Source organism: Acomys russatus, chromosome 16 (assembly GCF_903995435.1).
Source record: "Acomys russatus chromosome 16, mAcoRus1.1, whole genome shotgun sequence".
NCBI lineage: Eukaryota > Metazoa > Chordata > Mammalia > Rodentia > Muridae > Acomys > Acomys russatus.
In genome coordinates this window covers 1,317,350-1,338,021 of record NC_067152.1, presented here as the reverse complement: position 1 = coordinate 1,338,021, position 20,672 = coordinate 1,317,350, and the positions used below count along the sequence as shown (strand labels likewise).

The 20,672-nt window shown below is 48.6% G+C and overlaps 1 protein-coding gene across 5 annotated transcripts in view; it reads left to right on the top strand.

Moving 5' to 3' along the window:
- Rap1gap2 (RAP1 GTPase activating protein 2) overlaps nucleotides 1–20,672 on the top strand; it is a 212,556-nt gene that overhangs the window by 154,695 nt on the left and 37,189 nt on the right. For all 5 annotated transcript variants that reach the window (XM_051157936.1, XM_051157934.1, XM_051157935.1 and 2 more), the window contains exons 3-9: nucleotides 623–658; nucleotides 3,859–3,903; nucleotides 4,701–4,733; nucleotides 5,099–5,311; nucleotides 6,559–6,662; nucleotides 17,839–17,917; nucleotides 18,740–18,793. In XM_051157936.1, the coding sequence (XP_051013893.1) occupies nucleotides 623–658; nucleotides 3,859–3,903; nucleotides 4,701–4,733; nucleotides 5,099–5,311; nucleotides 6,559–6,662; nucleotides 17,839–17,917; nucleotides 18,740–18,793 (564 nt within the window). The remainder of the gene's footprint in view (nucleotides 1–622; nucleotides 659–3,858; nucleotides 3,904–4,700; nucleotides 4,734–5,098; nucleotides 5,312–6,558; nucleotides 6,663–17,838; nucleotides 17,918–18,739; nucleotides 18,794–20,672) is intronic.

Here is a 20,672-nt window from a genome sequence, read left to right as displayed (position 1 = left end):
GACAGGTGCTGTTGGAACATTTATAAAACGATTTCATCCTTGGGCCTAGAGGCCCAGTTGGGTAGGTTTTGAACTTTGCTTTACCGACTCACTCTAGGTCTCTAAGTTGTGCCTTGGGAGGCTTGGAGGCACAGGGACTCAAAGGCCTAGGTCGGAGCAGCTGTGTGTTTACTGCCTCTCTTTGTCAGGTCCTGAGTGCTGTTTTATAGGAGTCACAAATGGCAGAAAACTGTGAGCGTTGACCATGCAAGGTGCACTGTTGTCTGGAAACATCCCAGGCATCAGTCCTGACGGAGCCCGATCTTCCCAGGCATTTGGTGGTGGTGGTGGTGGTGGTGGGTTGGATTTTTCTCTAGGGAACCACATGACCTCCTCCTGTGAGGGACTGCACTCTCGAGGACTGATTATCAATCAGGGCCTGTTTTATTTCTTCTTTGATTGCATCGAGTGTTCTGGTCCTGCAGGCCTGCCAAGGCAAAAATCACATTATCATCTCTCTTGACCTAAATGAGTCTTGTTCCTGAGGAAGGAAGGCTGAGGCTCTGTTTCCACAGGGTTGATGAATGGAAGGCATTCTCAGCAGCTCTTCCTACTGACACTCTCCCCCTCTTATATTTTTTAGTCTGCCGAGTTCTTCGAGATGCTGGAGAAAATGCAGGTGAGTACCCCAAATATTTCAGCAGCCCAATCTCAGGTGTGGGGGCTGCAGGGTTGGGGGTCTCAGTACCCGGAGGTGCCCTGCGGGGAGGGGACCCTCAGCCCCAACAACTTTGCCCACTTTGCTGTTGACTGACTGGCACTGAGTTCTTGGGCAGGTAGACTCCTGCCTTCTTCAAACAGAGGGCCGTCCCAGGACACCATTAGCCCTCGGCACACTCGGGGAAAGCTTAGTAGAGCTGCTGATTTTGGAATGAGTGGGAAAGGAAACCTGAAAAAGCAAGCCTCATCTAGGGGAGAGGTGTCTAGAGTTGGGTGGCAGAGCCACAAGTGAGCCGCAGATTTGAGTTCAAGCCTGACACCTGCCACTGACTGGCACAACCTGCGTGCCATTTCCAAGTCATCACAAACAAATAAGAACAAGAATACCCACTGACACAGAGTTGCAGATGAAATGAGATCCTATACGTAAATATGCCTGGAGGGCACCACATGAAAGTCACTGTTTGAAGTGGGCGTGAGGGCCCCTGTGTAATCACAGTGCGTATCTACAGATCCTGCCCTGTGGGTTAAAGCAACTGTGGATGTAAACACGAGGCGGGGGTAGGGGGGGTGGTGAATTACAACTGTACTGAACATGCACAGACACTGCCCTTGCCATTCTTCCCTGGGCAAAGCAGCAATACTATTTACTCAATGTTTACATCACGTTAGAAACTGTGTGCAGGTCCTGTGCAGCAGACGCTGTGCCATTGAACATAGGTTTGCAATAAGGGGCTGGGTGCTCTGGGAGGAAGGGCAGAGGAAGGGTCTATGGTGGCCCTGGTTTGCAGAGCCGAGGGCACTGCCAGGTTTCCCTGAAGGTGGGGAAGGGCCGGGTGTGTTACTGGAGAGTAATTGTTGGTAGTGGTGCCATTACCGCGAGTAAATTGTTCAGTTTTCCTCTGCGCTTGGCAGTTTGTGGACTGCAAGCTCGTTTTATTCCCATTTAGGGGAACTCATAATCTGGCTGCGGAAACAGACTATGTGCTGCAGAGTAGTGGGGGACAGGGTGTCATTAAGTGCTCAACAGCCTGCCAGAGCAGGGAATTTCCCTGCTAGCCAATGAGATCTCAGCTCACTGGGAGGGGCTGGTGGCTCACTCTGCCTTCTCTGTGCTTGCTCCCTCAGCCCACCCACCCACCCTCACCTGCAGCTGAAGTCCCTGCCTCCTCCCACAGAACTCAGCCTTGTGGAGTCTTGAAGTGCTCTGTTTGTCTGGGTCTGTCTTCCCAGCTATATTGGGAGCCTCTCTACGGCAGGGGGCTTGTTTTCAATCTCTCCTTAGCACAGGCACAGTGATGATGCCCACTGTGGTGTGCTGGCTGCACCACAGTAGCAACGATGGGAAACAAAATTCTAGTGTGTAAGACTCCCCCATGTATGCACTGGGCACTGGCCCTAGGGGACTCAGTTTCCAGCAGCTGCCTGTACATATAGAGAACTGGCAGAGAAAGAATGGTGCACCACAGGCTGGAGAGATGGCTCAGAGGTTAAGAGCACCGTCTGCTCTTCCAAAGGTCCCGAGTTCAATTCCCAGCAACCACATGGTGGCTCACAACCACCTGTGATGAGATCTGTTTCCTTCTTATGGTGGGCAGGCACACATGTAGGTAGAATACTGTATAAATCATAAAGAAATATTAAAAAAAAAAAGAACGGTGTGCCACGTGGCTGGATTCTGTCCTCAGGCAAGGGCTTCATCCCTCTTCATCCTGCCGTTGTGGATGTGTGTGGGTCACATTGCTAGTTCTGAGGCACTGAGACTAGGATTCCTGATCAGATCTAAACTTGCTGTCCTCTAGCTGAGCGCCCTTGGTCAGGTCGTATTCCCGCTGAGTTCCCGTTTCTTCTTGGAGGCAGGGAGAAGGGAACACAGAGATAGTGCCTACTGCAGAGCGCAGTGCCCGGAGGAGAGGGGGCCTGGCTGTGGGTGGGGCTCCTCTGGTAAGGGTGGGAATGGAATAGCAGTGAGGCTGGGGGAGGTTTGCACTCCTGCCCCAGGGACTGTTCCCAGCCAGGGGTGACTAATGCAAGACAAACTGAACAAACCCCTGACGTCACTCCCTCTCCCACCCACCAGTGTGCCAACCTGGACAGGGTCGATGGGCCCACCCAGGCAGTTTTCTGCTAGTGTGTGAGAAGCACCTGTCAGTGGGAGGTCCCTTCCCACGCCCTCCTGAACAATGCTTGGGGCATGACTCAGTCCCGCAGGTCCAGAGAAACCGCATCAAATTCCACCCGGTTAGCAGGAACCCTGCTGTCCAGGGAGCAGGGTGTGTAGTTATAGACCCAGCTTCTACTGCAGCCCCCCAGACAGACGCCCTCCAGTTCATACTGTCACCTGATGCATTCAGTCTTGGGAGTGCCTGTGTTTCCTTCCCTCTTGCACAGTCCAGTTACGTCAGAACCTTACCGGGGTTGCTGGGCAAAGGGCCACTACTCCCAGAAGTGAATTCCCAACGACTGCAGGCAAAGCCCTTTAAAACCCAAGCCTGGTCAGTGAACATGGAAGATGCAGGTGAAGGGCTGAGGTCTAATCCTTATTCTACCAATGTAGCTAGGGAGACTCTGAGTTGCAAATAGGAAGCTCCCAGCAGAATGAGCACCTGAAGGGCCATCAAACGGTGGAGCTAGACAGCAGGGGGACCAACGTGCTGGCTCTGACCCTTGCAGATGTGGGCACTCATCTTTCCCACTCCTGGCCCTATGGTCTTCAGGAAGGTATTTAACCACAGAGATAAAAGCATCACCCACCTCTGCTGTTTCCACCCACACCACTTTAACTGTACACCATCGGCATTTGAAATGCAGAACCCGTTATCAGCATCTACCCCTGCGCCCGTGGCGGGAGGCCCTGGGCGCCCTTCCCACTTTACAGGTGAGAGCAGGAATCACACAGAGGGATCTGTGACTTGTTCCAGGTCACCAGTCTAGGAAGTGGAAGTGTGGGATTTGAACCCAGGTGACCTGACTCAGACCTCTTTGTACTTTTAAACTGGCTGCCCTGCAGCCTCATCTGGGGTTGGTGTTGGGACTGACAACTGCCGAGTGTGGGAGGCGAGTGGCTGCCATGCCCACCAGCTGGCCACGTGCCCCGAGGCTCCTGACCACGAGCAGTGACCTATGCTTACATGGATCCTCTCTTCCTTGTTTCCACAGGGTATCAAGCTTGAAGAACAGAGGCCAGGACCCCAGAAGAACAAGGTGGGATAGGCAGTTGAGGTAGAGTGGCCAGGTGGACCCCGTGAGGGGCCAGTATAAGAAGAGGGCAGAGGGATCAGTGAGCCTGTGGGCCTCTTCTTGAATGCCCACCAACCCTGTTTGGAGCCAGAAGCCAACTAAAGACTGCCGTCCTGTTAGACTTGTGGCTGGTGGGCGGCAAAGGGATCCTGGCTCAGTGTCTTCAGGCTGCTTCCAAGCAGGCTGGGTGGAGACCTTAAGTGAGACCGAAGGCCTGGAGGCCTGGCTTGGCTCCTCCCCATTCTCTCTGTGCACCTACACAGTGTTGAGGGCTGTCAGGCTCTGGGCTCTGATGGAACCACCAGGTCTTAGCTTCAGGTTCTGTTTCTAAGGCCCTACTCACTGGAAAGGGGCTGCAGAGATTAGCCAAGGACGACCTCAATCTTTTGGTCCTCCTGCCTCTACCTCCAGAGTGCTGGGATTATGTGCCAACTTGCCCAGTCCTCTTTCTGTCTTAGCCTCCTAGGATGACAGGCTAGTGTCATTGGGTGACCAGGGCATCCGTTTTGTGTGCTGTGGTTTTGGTTGGCTGGGTTTGCATTCAGGTCTGTCCCAATGGGCCTAGGATGCTGGGTCCTTGGGGTTGCCGCTAGGAAGCTCTCTGATTCTGCTTCCTTTGAAGTCCTTGAGTATCCTACTATCCCCCCCCCCCCCCCCAACACATCCCTTCACTAGACCTGGGTGAGGAACGTGGAAACAGCTGTTAGACTGTGGCGGCCACCTGTAGAACTGTCTACAGTGTCCTGTGCTTTGTCCTGCAGGATGACTACATCCCGTACCCCAGCATTGAAGAGGTAGGAGCTCCCCGGCTGCACCACAGCCTGCTCTGGGTTCCTTTCCTGAGGAGATCATGGCCCTTCCCAGGCCCACGTGGGAGGGAGGACCTTGGGCCTAAGGCTTGAGGGCCTAATACCCTTCCTACCTTTGCCTCGGTGACCAAAACCTTTCTGAGGTTTAACTTGGGGGTACCCTGATAGTGCTTGAAAACCCAGAGTCCCCCCCCCCAGAAGCTGGAGATGCCCTGGGTCTTCATGTTACTGCCCTTGGCCTTAGGCACAAGGCCTCCCCCTTTGGAACCCTTCAGAGGTGGTGGGGTCCCTCTCCACTACAGTTCAGGGTATATGTGTGCTTCAGGGCAAGAACTTCCCTCTGTCCCCAGGTTGTGGAGAAGGGAGGCCCATACCCTCTGATCATCCTGCCCCAGTTTGGGGGCTACTGGATCGAGGACCCAGAGAACGTGGGTACTCCGACGTCCCTGGGCAGCAGCGTTTATGAGGAGGAGGAAGAGGACAGCCTGAGCCCAAACACATTCGGCTACAAGCTTGAGTGCAGGGGTGAAGCCAGGGCCTACCGCAGGCACTTTCTAGGCAAGGTGAGCTCAGAGACCCGCCCAGGATGGGCCCTGCCTTGGGGAGGGAGACATGGATTTCCCATCCAGGGCTTGTCTGCTTTCTCTTTCCAAGTTTGTCCTACGCGTTGCTTACCTCTGCTTTACCTAGTCTTAGGCATGATGTAGAGTTCCTGTGAGGTGTCCTTTTGGGGACCACCTCCAGCAAGTGTTTAATGAGGTAATGAAATAGATAGTTTGGGGGTGCAGGAGGATGGGGTACAGTGCTAACCATTCAAGGTAAACCATGCCCTCCCTGCTTGCATGGCTGTTTACATTTGCACAGTGCCCATCTCTCAGGCTCTCCTCTCCCAGCGAGGTCAGATGGTGTCCCCTGAGACCGCATGTTTAACAACGGCGAAGTTACATTTCCTTAAATGCATCCTTGTCTTTGAGATTTGATGTATTTCCCGCAGGCCCAAGGGAAGCGGCCAGAGATCTCTAGCCGAAGATAGCTTTGCAGCCTCACTTGAGAAGAGGCTGTATCCAAACCTTACTGAACCTCAGGGCATGTTGTTCAAGTGAGGATCCCGTGGTCTCACTGCTAACTTGGTGGACCTGGGAGGTGGGCTCCAGGAAGGCAGGAAGAGCACTCTCCTACCCTTCCTCCCTCCTGCCCCTTGTGAAGAGGACTGTTATTCTGCCTGCTTTCCTCCTAGCATGGTTTGGATTGAGTAGCTAGGTGGTGAAGGGAGCTTGAGAGTCCAGCCAGATGTGGAGTTGAGCCTGGTGCTGCCAGCCACGGGATTGTGTGGTTGGAATGAGGATGGTACAGAAAACTGTGGTCAGGATTAAAGAGGATAATGGGGCTGGGCAGTGGTGATTCACGCCTTTAATCCCAGCGCTGGGAGGCAGAGGCGGGTAGATTTTTCTGAGTTCGGGGCCAGCCTGGTCTACAGAGTGAGTTCTACGACAGCTAGGGCTACACAGAGAAACTCTGTCTTAAAAAAAAAAGGAACAAAAACAAAACAAAACAAAAGGGTAATGGGTATAATGGGTACTAAGGCTATGGGGTGGTTCCTGTCACATCCTGAGGACTTGGTGGTTGACACCGATTAACATCATCCTTGCCATCACTGTTGCCGTTAGCAGCATCCTGTCATCACTGTCACCATCACCACTGCTGCAGCGGAGCACCCCCCTCTTCCTGCTTTCTGTGGGATTCTCCCTCCTGGTGTAGGAGGCGGTATGCGGTCCGTGTCTGGAGGCTCACACCCGATTTCTATTTCTAGGATCATCTAAACTTTTACTGTACTGGCAGCAGCCTGGGCAACTTGATCCTGTCCATCAAATGTGAGGAAGCTGAGGGCATTGAGTACCTTCGGATCATCCTCAGGTGGGGCTGCAACCCTGGCAGAGACCACACCTCTCCCAGGCAGAGCTGGCATTAAGGAAGATGGGGGTTGTGTGTGGGGGGGGGGGGGGAGGGCAGAAATACCAGACCGACCAGTCTGATCTGGTTGTATAGGAGGGGCAGAGCTGCTGGAATCCTGGGGCTGTATATGATGTTGCTAGGCAGCACGACCCAGGTGTTCCTGCCAGCCGTGCGGGAGCCTCAGGGTCACCTAGGTCAGAACTCCTGCAACTCTGTGTGGCTCATCAAGGTGGGTCGGGGCTCTGTGTTCTGGGAGAGAGTTGGCCAGATTGCTACCCCAGCTGGCCGGCCACCTACACAGGGAAGGTTGTGTGTGCTAGGGGGGGTCCTTGCGCTGGAGTGGTGTCCACAGCGGGAACATTAAATCCAGACTCCTCCTTTCTGGTGAGCTCCTCGGGTGAGGGAACTAGAACTGGTTTCTATTTGGTTCAGCTAACACGGTTTGCTGAGTTCCCTTGAACCAGAAACAGTGATGGGTGCTGGGGACAGTCATGACTTGAGTTTTGGTTCCTGGTCCCCAAAGGCTTACAGTCTCACAGGAGGGAAACAGAATTTTAATGTACGTCACACGTGTTATTCTAGTCATCTGCATAGGATGCTATAGGAGCCCAAATGAATTTGTATGTTTATCTCTGTCTCGTGTGTGTGTGTGTGTGTGTGTGTGTGTGTGTGTGTGTGTGTGTGTGTGTGTGTGTGTTCAGATGTGTTGAAGTCAGGAAGAACTGTGTTGAGTGTAATCGGAAACACTTGCAGGTACTTGAAGAGAGCAATAACAGCTTTCTGTTTTGTGTGTGTGCGCGCGCGCGCATGTTGTATATGTGTGTGCACATGTGTGTGTACACGTGGACTCGGAGCCAGTGGTTGATGTTGGGTGTCTTCCTGTATTTCTTGGCAGTTTAGTTTTGGGGACAGGGTCTCACTGAATCTGGAGTTCATCAATTCATGACGACTGCCTGACCTGTGAGCCGCAGGGGGTCCTCCTGCCTCTGCACCCCACCCCACTAGGATTACATGCCTATCTTTTTTTTTAATATTTTATTTATTTTATGTATATGAGTGCCCCATCTACATGTACACCTGGATGCCAGAAGAGGACATTAGATTGTATAGATGGTTGTGAGGCACCATGTGGTTGCTGGGACTTGAACTCAGGACCTCTGGGAGAGAAGACAGTGCTCTTAACCTCTAAGCCATCTCTCCAGCCCATATGCCTGTCTTTTTATGTGGGTGATGGGAATCTGAAGTCAGCTCCACGTTACTTGAGTAGCAAGTACTTTACAGACAATGCCATTGCCTAGGCCTGAGGAATAACACACTTTTTTTTCCTGCCCAAACTTTAGGCTCTCACATGTGGGAAGGTGCAAGGACCCCACTTTGGAAAGGCATTTGAGGGAGGGGTCAGCATGTGCCCAACTTTGTCTTATCTTGGTGATGCTGGGGAGTGAGTTCCAGGGGCTGGACAGGGGAGGCTGCTGCTTTGCCAACTGAGCAGTCCCTGGTTCATGGTTCACTCCTTATTTGGAATGGAAGCCCTAGGTTTGCCAGGCATGGAAGAATAAGTTAAACAGTTTCACAAGCGGGTTCTTCTTGGGTCCCTGTCTCTAAATAGGATCTCCACTAAGATGAGATCCTGCTAAAAATAGTTCTTAATAAGACCCAGATCACAATTACATGAGATTTCTGAGGTGACAACTGATCATAGGGGCCTTTTAATTTTTCTTTCCTGACCTTTTTCTGAAGCAGAGTCTATAGCCCAGGATGGCCTGGAGCTCACTGTGTAGTCAAGACTAGCTTCCAACTCAAAATCCTCCTGCCTCAGCCTCCTGAGTGTTGAGATTGAAGGTGTGCACCACCTTGCCTTGCTCTATAAAGCTCTGTTTTCTAGTGTTAATCCCATATATCCCAGAGGAAATGTTTACCAGGAACAAAAGCTAGAGACAGGTGTCAGGGACACAGCTCACACTTTGACACACACACACACACACACACACACACACACACACACACACACGCACAAAATTAAAAAAAGTTTTAACCGGGTACGGTGGCATACACCTGTAATCCCAGCACTGGACGAGGCAGAGGCAGGAGAAGTTCTGTGAGTTGGAGGCCAGCCTGGTCTACAAAGCAAGTCCAGGACAGCCAAGAGTACACAAAGAAACCGTGTCTCGAGGAGAAGAAGAAGAAGAAGTTGTTGTTTTAACCTATAGGGCAGTTAGGACCAAAATGTAGGTGACAATAAAGCTTGATTCTCCTTCCTCAGAGAGCAATGGGTTTGAACAGATGTAATTGGAGACTTTGCATTGGGCCTGGTGGCTTGTGCCTGTAATCACAGCACTTCACAGACCAAGAGTTTGAAGCTGTTCTGGGCTACATAGTGAGTCTCCACAGGATATTCTGGAAGAATCTGGTGTTCTTTAGGGATGGAGAGCCAGATATCTTTCTCCATAGAACTATTTTTGTTTTAAGCTGGTAGCATGTGAAACCAGTACCCCCAGGAACCCAGGAAAAACAAATGTGGCTCTCTCACAGAAAGCCAGCGGGCAGAAAGGCAATGAGACGCTGCACGCCAGCCAGGAAGCCGGACAGTCGCAGCGTGGACATGGACTAATTGCCAGGCCAGTTGGAAACTAGGCAGGAGAAACTGGCTCTGTGGCTTAACAGCTTCCCTGGACACAAGGCAGGACTTACGCAGGGGTGGCATTCCTTTGCTGGCAGTGACTACTGTCCCAGCGGTAGACTTCTGGGTTATTTTGTTTGGTGTCCTAAATTTACAGCAACCAGCTCTTCAGCACGGGATGAGCATGCCAGCAGCCTCTGTGTGCCATGGGACTACCCACCCACCGCAGGCATGTCTTCTTGTATGTAAGGACCACCTGTGTTTATGTGTTGTGAACTCTGTTCATAAGACTGGTTCATTTTTTAAATTAGGCCGCGGCTTGACATTTCAATTTGAAAAGTCTTGTAAGTCGTCCTGGCAGCAGGTGTATTGAGCAGCTTTTGAACCACGGAGTAAGTTGAAGTGGGGTTCAAAGCGCAAGTACTCTGCTAGATGCATTCACTTACATTTTGACAATAAAACTAGGAAATTTAGAACCAAACAATGCTTTTGAAAATCCATTTAACCATTTAGAAACAATCTCAATAAGTTTTCTAAGTAAATTTTAGTCTAGAGAGGAAGTCAAAGCCATAAAGTAAAGAAATACCTGTAAATTAATGTCACTTAGGGGTTGAGATGGCTTGGTGGTTAAGAGCACTGGCTATTCTTCAAGAGGACCCAGGTTCAATTCTCAACACCCACATGGTGATTTACAACTGCCTATAACTCTAGTCCCAGCCTAGAGGGTGCCTGTACATCGTCGTTTGGCTTCTGTGGATACAAGGCATGCACATGGTACATGCAAACAAAACACCTATATATGCCATTTATAATATTGTGATGTAAGTTATATTCAGAGCTATCGCTAGTAGAAAATATATTGCTTTACCCAGCTTATTGCTGAATAAAAAATGATACTTGCAAGTTGCTTTTGCTGTTAGTTTCCTCATGTGTGAGGAAATTATTAAAATAATCGACTGCTTATGTGCCCTAGTGAGTCTGGGCCCCACATATAGCTTCTTGATAACGACAGCTGGCTTCATTATTATCAACACTGTTACCTAAAGAAAGCGAGAGGAAGGGATGAACAAAGATTAATGTGGAAAAAGAATGAAAAGAACTTAAGACTTGGTTATCAAATCACAACATCTACCAGGGAAAACAAAACAATATAGATGAATATTGTTAGTCAACTATAGAGACAAAGGAGCCAGGTATGGTAGTACATACTTGGTGTCCCTGCATTTGGGAGGTGGAGTCAGAAAAACCAGGAGGTCAAAGGTTATTCTGGCCTATGTAGTGAGTTGGAGAGCAGCCTGGGATACATGAGACTGTATTGCATTGCCCATATAGATAAAATACACAAAACTTACATGTAGAGATAAAGATAATGAAAATCTTTCCATGTAGATAATATGTGTGTGTGTGTGTGTGTGTGTGTGTGTGTGTGTGTGTGTATGTATGTATGAAAGGAAGCAGAATTAGGCATAAAAGATACATAGTTGGGGCTAGAGAGACAGCCTAATGGTTAAGAGGAGCCGGCTGTTCTTCCAGGAAGTTTGGGGTTTCCAAACCTCCCAAACCTGCACCCATGTGGCGGCTTGCAACCATCTATAGCTCCAGTGTCCTCTTCTGGCCTCTGTAGGCATGTCCCACATGTGGTGCCCATACGTACATGCAGGCAAACCATATACGCCCCTCCCCAAAAAATAAACATCTTTAAAAGAATCCGTAGTTACAGATGTGGTGATTAGGCAGTTACTAATGAGCATTGTGTCCAGCATCTGTCATTAAGCTGAAAATGCCATTGGAAACAGATGCTCCAGGGAGGAACACGTTACCAGGTCTAACTCAGGATGCAGTTAAAAAGCCAAATGCACCGACGACTGCGGAATAAACCAGAAAAGTTCTCAGAGAACTCTCTCTCCAGACGTTTCCGGCTCTAGGAGCTTTTGCAGGTAGATATTTTAAACTTTCCAGGAGCAGATTTGTGTTATTTAAACTGTTCAAGAAAATAGAAAAATAGAGATGGCTTCTTAGCTAACTTGTTAATGCTTGGAGGATCCTTAAAAAAAAAAAAAAAAAGTGGGCAAGTGAAATGCCAATTCATAGGAAAGAAAAAGAAAAAAAAATAGGATCCAATATTTGTGAATAAAGAAGAATGTTTCAAGCAAAGTATCAGCCTGAGAAATGCAAATCCCTACAGAAAATAAAGAATGCCTGTGAGGGCCGGGCGTGGTGGCGCACGCCTTTAATCCCAGCACTCGGGAGGCAGAGGCAGGCGGATCGCTGTGAGTTCGAGGCCAGCCTGGTCTACAAAGGGAGTCCAGGATGGCCAAGGCTACACAGAGAGACCCTGTCTCAAAAAAACAAAACAAAACAAACAAACAAAAAAAGAATACCTGTGATAGTCAGCAATATAAAGGATATTTATTGCCAGAAATGCATTATTTATTCAACATTTGTTTAATTGGCACCTAATACCTGCCCGAGTGCTGGGGATGAGCCGCGCGGCCTGTGCACGCTAGGCAAGCACCCCGCCACTGAGCGTCACTTTCAGTGCCTGCCTACTCATCTCCTCCCGATAGACGTGGGTAGGTTACTCAGGGTGGCTGGCACAAAAGATAGCTACAGATAATGGCTCAAAGCCCGTGAGACTCTCAGTGTGTGTAGGATCAAAAGATTGTTCTAGAGAGGTAGAGGAAAGCTAGGTCATGCATAATATTCGGAGGGTTTTTTTTTTAAAGTTTTATCTCTGGAGCAGTAGGGGTGTGTAGCATGAGTGACCTGGCTAGGATGAGGAGAATCAGAAGGCGGCTGAGCTGAGCTGAGCTGAGCTAGGTGAGCACAGGGGATGAGCCGGGCCACCGGCTTGGATAGTATGAATGGCTCCCCCAGAGCTGTACGGACCAGCAGCCGTGGTGGGAACTAAACCAAGGTGGCTTGTACCAAGAATAGAGAGAAGTGGGTGGGAAGGTCCAAACACATGGGGAAAACTGACATTAAGAGACAGCCAAAATGTCAACCAATAGGAGAGGGATTTGCTGCTGACGAAATGCAAATGATGGTGTGCTTTCAGGATGACTTAAACACATTTAAGACCTAAAAAAAAAACCACCAAAAAAACCCTGAAGAAAGAAGAGTGTCGTCTCTCCAATGGGCCATAAACTGGTGTTCAGAGAATTGAATCAGGATCGCATGGGTAGATAAAGAGAGCAATTAGAATGATCAGAATAATAAACAGTTAGGGTAAAACCTAGTGCGTCCAAAGAGTCCCCCGGAATCCATCCAGAGTGCAGCGCAGATAAAGAGATGAAGATAACAAAGGCAGACAAGGCTTTGGGAGGTCTCTGCGCTTGTCTCGGGACTCCCTGAGAGAAGAACAGGGCCACTGGCGAATAATTACCCACAAGTAAGCGCTGTGGATACGTGAGAATTGGAGAAAGCTCACAGACTTTTTAATATAGAGGATAGTGTTTTCAAAATGAAACAGTGCTGGTAGACATGTTTAGGTGAAACAGCAGAAATCAAAGCTTAAAACAAAGTAATGCAAAAAAAAACAAAACAAAACAACAACAACAACAACAACAAAAACAACAAACAAACAAACAAACCAAAAAACCAAAACCAAAACAAAAACAAAACAAAAGACAAAGTAATGCTATTTGAAGTTAAAGCCGGCCTTTGAGGTGGTGCCAGCCAGATGGAGAGCAGATTCCATTGTTGGACACTGGGATATTATCTTAAAGTGTGTGACAGCACACGAGAACTATTTAACCTACAGTTCTGTACCCATAGAAGCTACCATTAAAGTTAAAATTGAACTGGCTGGGCAGTAGTGGTGCATGCCTGTGATCCCCGTATTCAGGAGGCAGAGGCAGGCAGATCTCTGAGTTCGAGGCCAGCCTGGTCAACAAAGCAAGTCCAGGACAGCCAGATCTCTGTTCACAGAGAAACCCTGTTTCAAAAAACCAAGGGGAGAAACAAAACGAAAGAAAAGATAAAATTAAATTGTTTTCAAATGTTTAAAAAGAAATTAGAGTGTTATGTCTCTCAGAGTCTCAGTGGAAGAATTACCGAAGGGGGCTGGAGAGATGGCTCAGAGGTTAAGAGCACTGACTGCTGCTCCAGAGGTCCTGAGTTCAATTCCCAGCAACCTCATGGTGGCTCACAACCATTTATACTGAGATCTGATGCCCTCTTCTGGACTGCAGATGTACAATGCAGGCAGAGCACTACTGTAAACATAATAATAAATAAATCCTTAAAAAAAAAAAAAAAAAAAAAAAAGAATTACTGAAGGATACATTTTAGCCGGGAGAAAAGAAAAACCCGGGAGAAGAGGTGCAATTTGAAAGATAACAAGAAATAGGAAAGTAGTATCGACAAGCTTAATTGCTGACTGGGCAAAGATGCATTACTTGGCAAGTTTCAAAGGAAGGTTGAATTCCTTTTTATTTATAACAAAAGTAGCAAGGCTGGCATGAAGGGAGAAGTCCGTGGATGGAGTGTGCAACAGAGTTCCAGAGGCTGCTGGGAAAAATGTAAACACGTGTATTGGAAGATACAGGATACAGAGGGATAAAAAGAATAATAAAACCAGATCAGTCGGGCATGGTGGAATATGCCTGGAATCCCAGCACTCAGGAAGGCAGAGGCAGAGGTTCTTTGTGTATTCAAGACCAGAACAGCCAAGGCTACACAGAGAAACCCTGTCTTTTTTTTTTTTTTTTTTTTTTTTTTTTGGTTTTTCGAGACAGGCTTTCTCTGTGTAGCCTTGGCTGTCCTGGACTCACTTTGTAGACCAGGCTGGCCTCGAACTCACAGCGATCCGCCTGCCTCTGCCTCCTGAGGCTGGGATTAAAGGCGTGTGCCACCACGCCCGGCTGAGAAACCCTGTCCTGAAAATAAACAAACAAAAACAAATCAAACAAACAAAACTACAAACACTCAGGACTTCTTTCAGTCAGAGAAGTGCTAGCGAGGAGGAAAAAGAAAATAACCCATAGAAAATATAAAATGACAGACTTGAAGTGATTCCAAACATGCCAGTGGTCACAATAAATATAAATAGATTAAGGTGGCTACTAAAATAATAGAAAATCAGTTTGGATTATGAATGCAGCTGTCTTTTGCTGTAAGAGACATTGAGAAAATAACATGGCAGGGAAAGATTTAGAATAAGGGAATGGGTAAACACACACTAGGGAAATAATAACCAAGACAGCTGGCGTAGCAATATAAAAAACAAGACAGTGTAGACTCTCAGTTAAAAAGCATTAGGTGTAAAGGAACATGCCTTTGTCATCTGGGAATGTTTCTTCCCCACTCCCAATGTTTCCCTCTGTGTGGTGGGAACACTCATGTGTAGCACCCCTGGTTCTGTCCCTGTTTCTGAAAGCTGTGTTCCGGAGTAAGAACTTAATGTATGGCTGTCTTCTTTCTCTCCTTTCTGCTTGGACTTTTCTCCCAAGCCACAGGAGGGGTCTTGCCCCTGCCTCACAGTACCTGTGATAAAGGTAATTTCTGAGGGTTTGGCAAGGTTTGTTTCGTGGTCACACTGAACAGAACTTTCTCACTTGGTCTTTGTCAGCAACAGAGAAATGATTTCAGTTCCTCACTGCCTTACTCTGCCTTGTTACTTTGTTTTGAATTTGTTTGAATTCAGAATATAGAAAGATGCCTTTTTGCTGGGCTCCCTCATAGGTCTTTGCCTACTTCATAGTAAAGAGGCCGGGAGGCCAGAGAGATGGCTCAGTGCTTAAGATTCCCAGCTTGCACACAGGGCAGCTCCCAATCATCTGTAACCCCAGTTCAAGGGACATCTTCCTCTAGACTCCGTGGGCACTGCGTGCGTTTGGTGCACAGACATAGAGACAGGCCAAACACACACATACACAAAAAATAAATATTGAAAAAGAAAAGGCAAAGATGACAGGCCACTGAGGACTAGTGGCTGTGGACATGTAGTTGGTAAGGTAGCCTTAGGTTTAAAACACAAGAACCTGGGCTGCAGATGCAGCTTCGTGGAAGAGCCCTTGCCTAGCATGTGCAAAGCCCCCCTGCAAGGAGACAAAACACAACCCAACAACAACAAACTCCAAAGCAAGAGCTGGAGTAGACAAAAATCCCAGTTTAGTAGGTGATTCTGATAAAAAAAAAAATCTCTCAGAAAATAATGGCTAGAACAGAATAAAATTGCGAGTCCTATAAAATATTTGATCAGTACAATAAACAGAATCAATCTTGTATTCTTGGTCTCAACAAAAGAAAAAAAATACAACCTTTTAGAGCCCACATGGAGTGTGAAAGGGAGATTAAAAAGGTCTGTGGACTGTTAGCAAATTGAAAATAATGCCATATAGATTATACTCCCCAGATATGACAATTAATTCATAAACCAACAATAAAACACTTGAGGGGACAATAATCTTGTATTTCTTTTTTTTTTTTAATCCCCTTTAAATAACTCGTGGGCTGAAAAGGAAATCACAAATGGACTGACAAAATATTTAGAACAAGATGGCAATAAAACCACTACCTATCAAAGTGTGTGGGACGCAGCTAAAGTGGCGCTTACACACGGACGCATAGCTGCAGATGTGTTTGTGAGGCAGAAGAAAGACTAAAGGGATAAATATGTGCGCTGGCAAGCCACGAAAGAAAAGAAAAGAAGTAATGACAGAAGAGAGGAAGGAGGAGATGTAAGAGATAAGCACCAGCAAGCAAGCAGAGAGTGCCGGAGGAGGAGAAAAGGCTACAGTAGCTAAGGACGCAGCAGCAGCACAGGAAAGGTGCAGGCGGGTGACGGGTGCAGCTGAGCTGGCAGTGTGCTTTCTTTTTTTTTTTTTTTTTTTTTTTTTGGTTTTTCGAGACAGGGTTTCTCTGTGTAGCCTTGGCCATCCTGGACTCACTTTGTAGACCAGGCTGGCCTCGAACTCACAGCGATCCACCTGCCTCTGCCTCCCGAGTGCTGGGATTAAAGGCGTGCGCCACCACGCCCGGCTCTTTTTTTATTTAATTTTTTTTTTTTTATTTTTTGAGACAGGGTTTCTCTATGTAGCCTTGGCTGTCCTAGACTCGCTTTGTAGACTAGGCTGGCCTCGAACTCACAGCGATCCACCTGCCTCTGCCTCCCGAGTGCTGGGATTAAAGGCGTGCGCCACCACGCCCGGCTTCTTTTTTTTTTTTTTTAAAAGACTTATTTATTTATTAATTTATACAATATTCTGCTGGCATGTGTGCCTGCAGGCCAGAAGAAGGCACCAGATCACATTACAGATGGTTGTGAGCCACCATGTGGTTGCTGGGAATTGAACTCAGGACCTCTGGAAGAGCAGACAGTGCTCTTAACCTCTGAGCCGTCTCTCAGTGCGCTTTCTTAACACATGTGAGAGCCTGAGTCCAGCCTCGACTCTGCAGAGTGAAGCCAAACACTCACCATGGGGTGGGGGTGGGGGGGAGGAGGAAGGGGGACGGCACAGGACACACGCAGCTGTTAATAATGAAGCCTAAGGTCATAAAAACAACTTCATGTCAACGCATGTCACTGGCACTTGGATGGAAAAACTTAAATTATCTGAATTGATTTAATAAAGAGTTAGAAAACCTACATGTTTGCTACTAAAGAACCGTAAAGGGGCCTCTTATAAAGGATAGCAAGCGTTGAGTGAACAGAAAAAGGGGGAGGGGAATCCACGTGTCACCACACATTGTTTCAGAAGACAGGAAGCTATCCTGTGATTTTGTTTGGCCGGAGTAATACCTTGTCATGGAAACCTGGCAAGGAAGGCACATGAAGAAGAAGAAGAGGAAGAGGAGGAGGAGGAGGAGGAGGAGGAGGAAAAGGCCAGCACTGTTGGAGCATGGATGTGATGGCTAAATAAACAACCAATTCAGTTCAGGAGAATACTGAAAACTATACATCACAGGCACTTGGAGTTTCACTCATGGAACGAAAAGATGGCTTAACAGAGTTAACAACCCACAAGGTTAACGGATTAAAAAATCATATGATGATCTAAGCAGACGCAGAAAGTGTTCCATGAAACACGGCGCCTTGCTAATGTGCTAAATGAATCAGGGAACAGGGCTAAATTTAGAGTCTTCTGTTGAATCCCTTTCTAAGGCAGATTCCATCCCATTTATATTTTGAGTAAATCCAGATTTTCAAATATTAGATTATCTTTCACACAGGTTCATTTGCATGTCAAAATCTAAATATATCCAGAAACTGGGCCCAGTTCTCTGGGAGAATTTAAAAAAACAAAACAAACAAACAAAAACCCAAACAGTAATGGTGGCATTGAAAGTGGCTAAATTACATTAGCCATTTTTTTCCAGGTGTGACCTTTATGTGTCTGCCACCTCTGGGGCACACAGGAAGGAGTCCATTCTCCCACCTTCAGTGTGGAGTCCGTATCCCCAAGGCTGGCTGGGGAGGCAGATCTGTTCCCAGGGTGTGTGGTGTGACCTTAGCCACTTCACCCACTGACTCTCTTTCGTGGATGCCCTCATCTCACTCTTGTCTGTACACAGGTCCAAAGTGAAGACCATGCATGAGCGAATCCCCTTGGCTGGATTGAGCAAGTTGCCCAGCGTCCCTCAGATTGCCAAGGTAAATGCCAAAATGTAAGGGAAGGTGGCTCTCTTTGTCAACCCAGGCTGTGTCTGGGATGGGGGTGCAGACTCCGCCTCTGGGAACTGGAAGGCTGCTTTCCTCTTTGCCTGGATGGGGGTGAGGTGGCTCTTGGCAGCTGCCTTCGTCTTCCCTTCTCTGTCTCCAGCAGTTCATCCTTGTGCCTGGAGCTGCTTGGGTCTACTCCACTCAGGAGGCAAGTAGGAAGGCAGGGCTAGTCCTAGCTAGTGCTTCAAAGGAGGAAGGTGGTGGCCAACGGAGGAGGAGGTTTCACTTGAGGGGTGGGGGCTGGGCTGGGCTGAGGGTGATGGGGATCTAGCCTTGCCCTGAGGAAGGAACTACCAGGGGGCAGAGGCTCAAGCCACTGCTTGAGTTACTGGGTACTTAGGAATGGAGTCAGCACAGTGGAGTGAGAGAGAAGGGAGGCTGGGCTGAGCTGGGCTGGACCCTCTCACTCTGACAATAGGCATGCCAGCAGAATTGTGCCTTTTGTTCGAGTTGGGGTGGGGTGGGGTGGGGTGATGACACTTTGGTGGTGTCGTCTTCCAGTCAGAATGGAAATGTTTCTTAGACTTCGTTTTTGTACTCCCCCCTTTTTTTTCTTTTTCTTTTTCTTTTTTCTTTCTTTTTTTTTTTTTTTTTCTTTATCATGAGACTCTAGAAAGGTTAGTGGACTGTCCTGGGTCTTGAACCCTGTGTGCTTCATCTTCCCGTGGTGTGCTCTCTCTGTGGGCCGAGGAGCCCATGTGCACTCTATACACATGGTTCTTGACGTGTATGTGTTTTTTTTTCTCTGCTCAGGCTTTCTGTGATGACGCGGTAGGGCTGAAATTCAACCCTGTCCTGTACCCCAAGGTGAGGAGCTTGGTGTGCCTGTGGGCCAGTTGTCCACAGCTCTTCTGCTTGGCGTGGACCTGTGTCTGTGGGGCTTCTTGGGGGGAGTTCCTTGCATGGTGGAGGGGCCATGTAGACCATCAATCTCAGTGATGGTTTTCTGTGTCTTCGCTTTTCCTTGCTTACCTCTCCACAAACTGGTACCCTGGGAACCATGCCTAGTCATGCAGCCCTGGCCTGCTGCGAAGGCTAGTGGGAGAGGGGAACAGCTTCGAAGTGTTTCCGACTTTCTCCAGCTGTGCTTCTCTGAGGCCAGTGTTGGGGTTGGGTGTATTGTATCCGGGGAGCCAGTCACCATGCCATCGTGGAGATATGAGGTACTAGGAAGTCAGAGGCCAAACCTTGGCTCCCCGATGCCCATGCTGCTGCAGCTCTGAGGTGCTCTAAGCCTTGCTGGCCTTAGTTAATAAACTGGCGCTTCTCTGATATTGACTCTCTTCTGACTGGCCTGCTCTTGACCCCAGTTCTGCTATGGGGATGAGCATAGGGAAAAGCAATAATAACAAAACAAACCAACAAATGCAGTCCACAGCAATTATAGCGTGACAGTGCTTAAATCACCCACAGTGGAGAATTGCCTGAAATGGCCCATAGGAAAAGACCCCGGGTACCAACTGCTGCTTCATAAGCTAGCAGGGCCTCCGGTAGAAAACGGAAACAGAGATGCCATTCCACTATGGCTTCCACTGTGGCCAACAGTGCTGTGCCTGCAGCTTGCCGGGGGGGGGGGGGCGGGGGGCAGCTCTGCCCATCCCCCAAGTCTTAGTTCTGCCAACCAGGAACAGTGTGGATGAAACTTCTAGTCGGGAAGCAAAACCTTCACCTTGCTTCGACAACCAGACCACCCCAGCCTCATCTTAAATCGCTACGACTGGGTCCAATACTCTTAGAGTCCTATGTGTATCTGTGGGGAGATGAGCTGGTGGAAGAGTCCTCAGCTACACAGAACCTCCTCTCAGATGCCTCTCTGAGGTCATTTTAAGCATCCGTAGACACCAGCAGCATGGCGGTTTCTGTCGTTCAGGCTGGCTTACCTCTGTAATCAAAGCTGAGTTAGCGAGGTTTAACAACCAGTAAAAGCCCATCAAATGGGCCTAGCTGGACTCAGGCTTGGCCTTTCTCCTCACACTCATATCCACCAGGAGAATGCTCATTTGTAGGCCTGTCCTGGGAAGCCTTAGGGGCCTGGTGGTAATGGAAGAGCAGCTGTACCTCATGTGGTCTGTCTGAAGGCCGGCTGATAGGTGAATCTGGACGAGAGGGGTGTGTGTGTGTGTGTGTGTGTGTGCGCGCGCGTGCGTGCGTGCGTGTTCACATGTGCAGTTTACAATGTTCCTAGGAAGGTCTCCATGGCCCACTGCCTTTCCTCAGCAGGGCAGCTGTTCTCTAACTTTGACTCGCCCAGGCAGATATGGGGGCAACTTGTAGCGTGGCTAATAGGCCTCCAACTGGGAGAGCTGAGGAACACGCCTTTCCTTGGACGGCCAAGGCCTTTGCAGAGGTAAAGTGTTTTGGCAGCCTGTCCTGGGCCATGAATTCCAGCTGAGTCAAGCCGGGTCTCTTTGTCTAGCAGAGCACATGGGCAGTCCTTCCTTTGTGCTGTGGGCGTTTCCCGATAGCACTCAGGCGGTCTTCTCTTTCTCATAAACGGGTTCAGCTCTGATAGTTCTGGAGGGCTCCAAGGATGATGATGACAGTGACAGCTGCTCTATGCTCACTCCTGTATATGGGCCTCAGTCTCTTTGGATCCCTGGACGTCCTTTTCTGCCTTTGGCAGAGCAGGGAGCTGACGTGTAGAGAGGCCAACTGGATTCAGAATTAGACTTCAGTGTTTCTGACT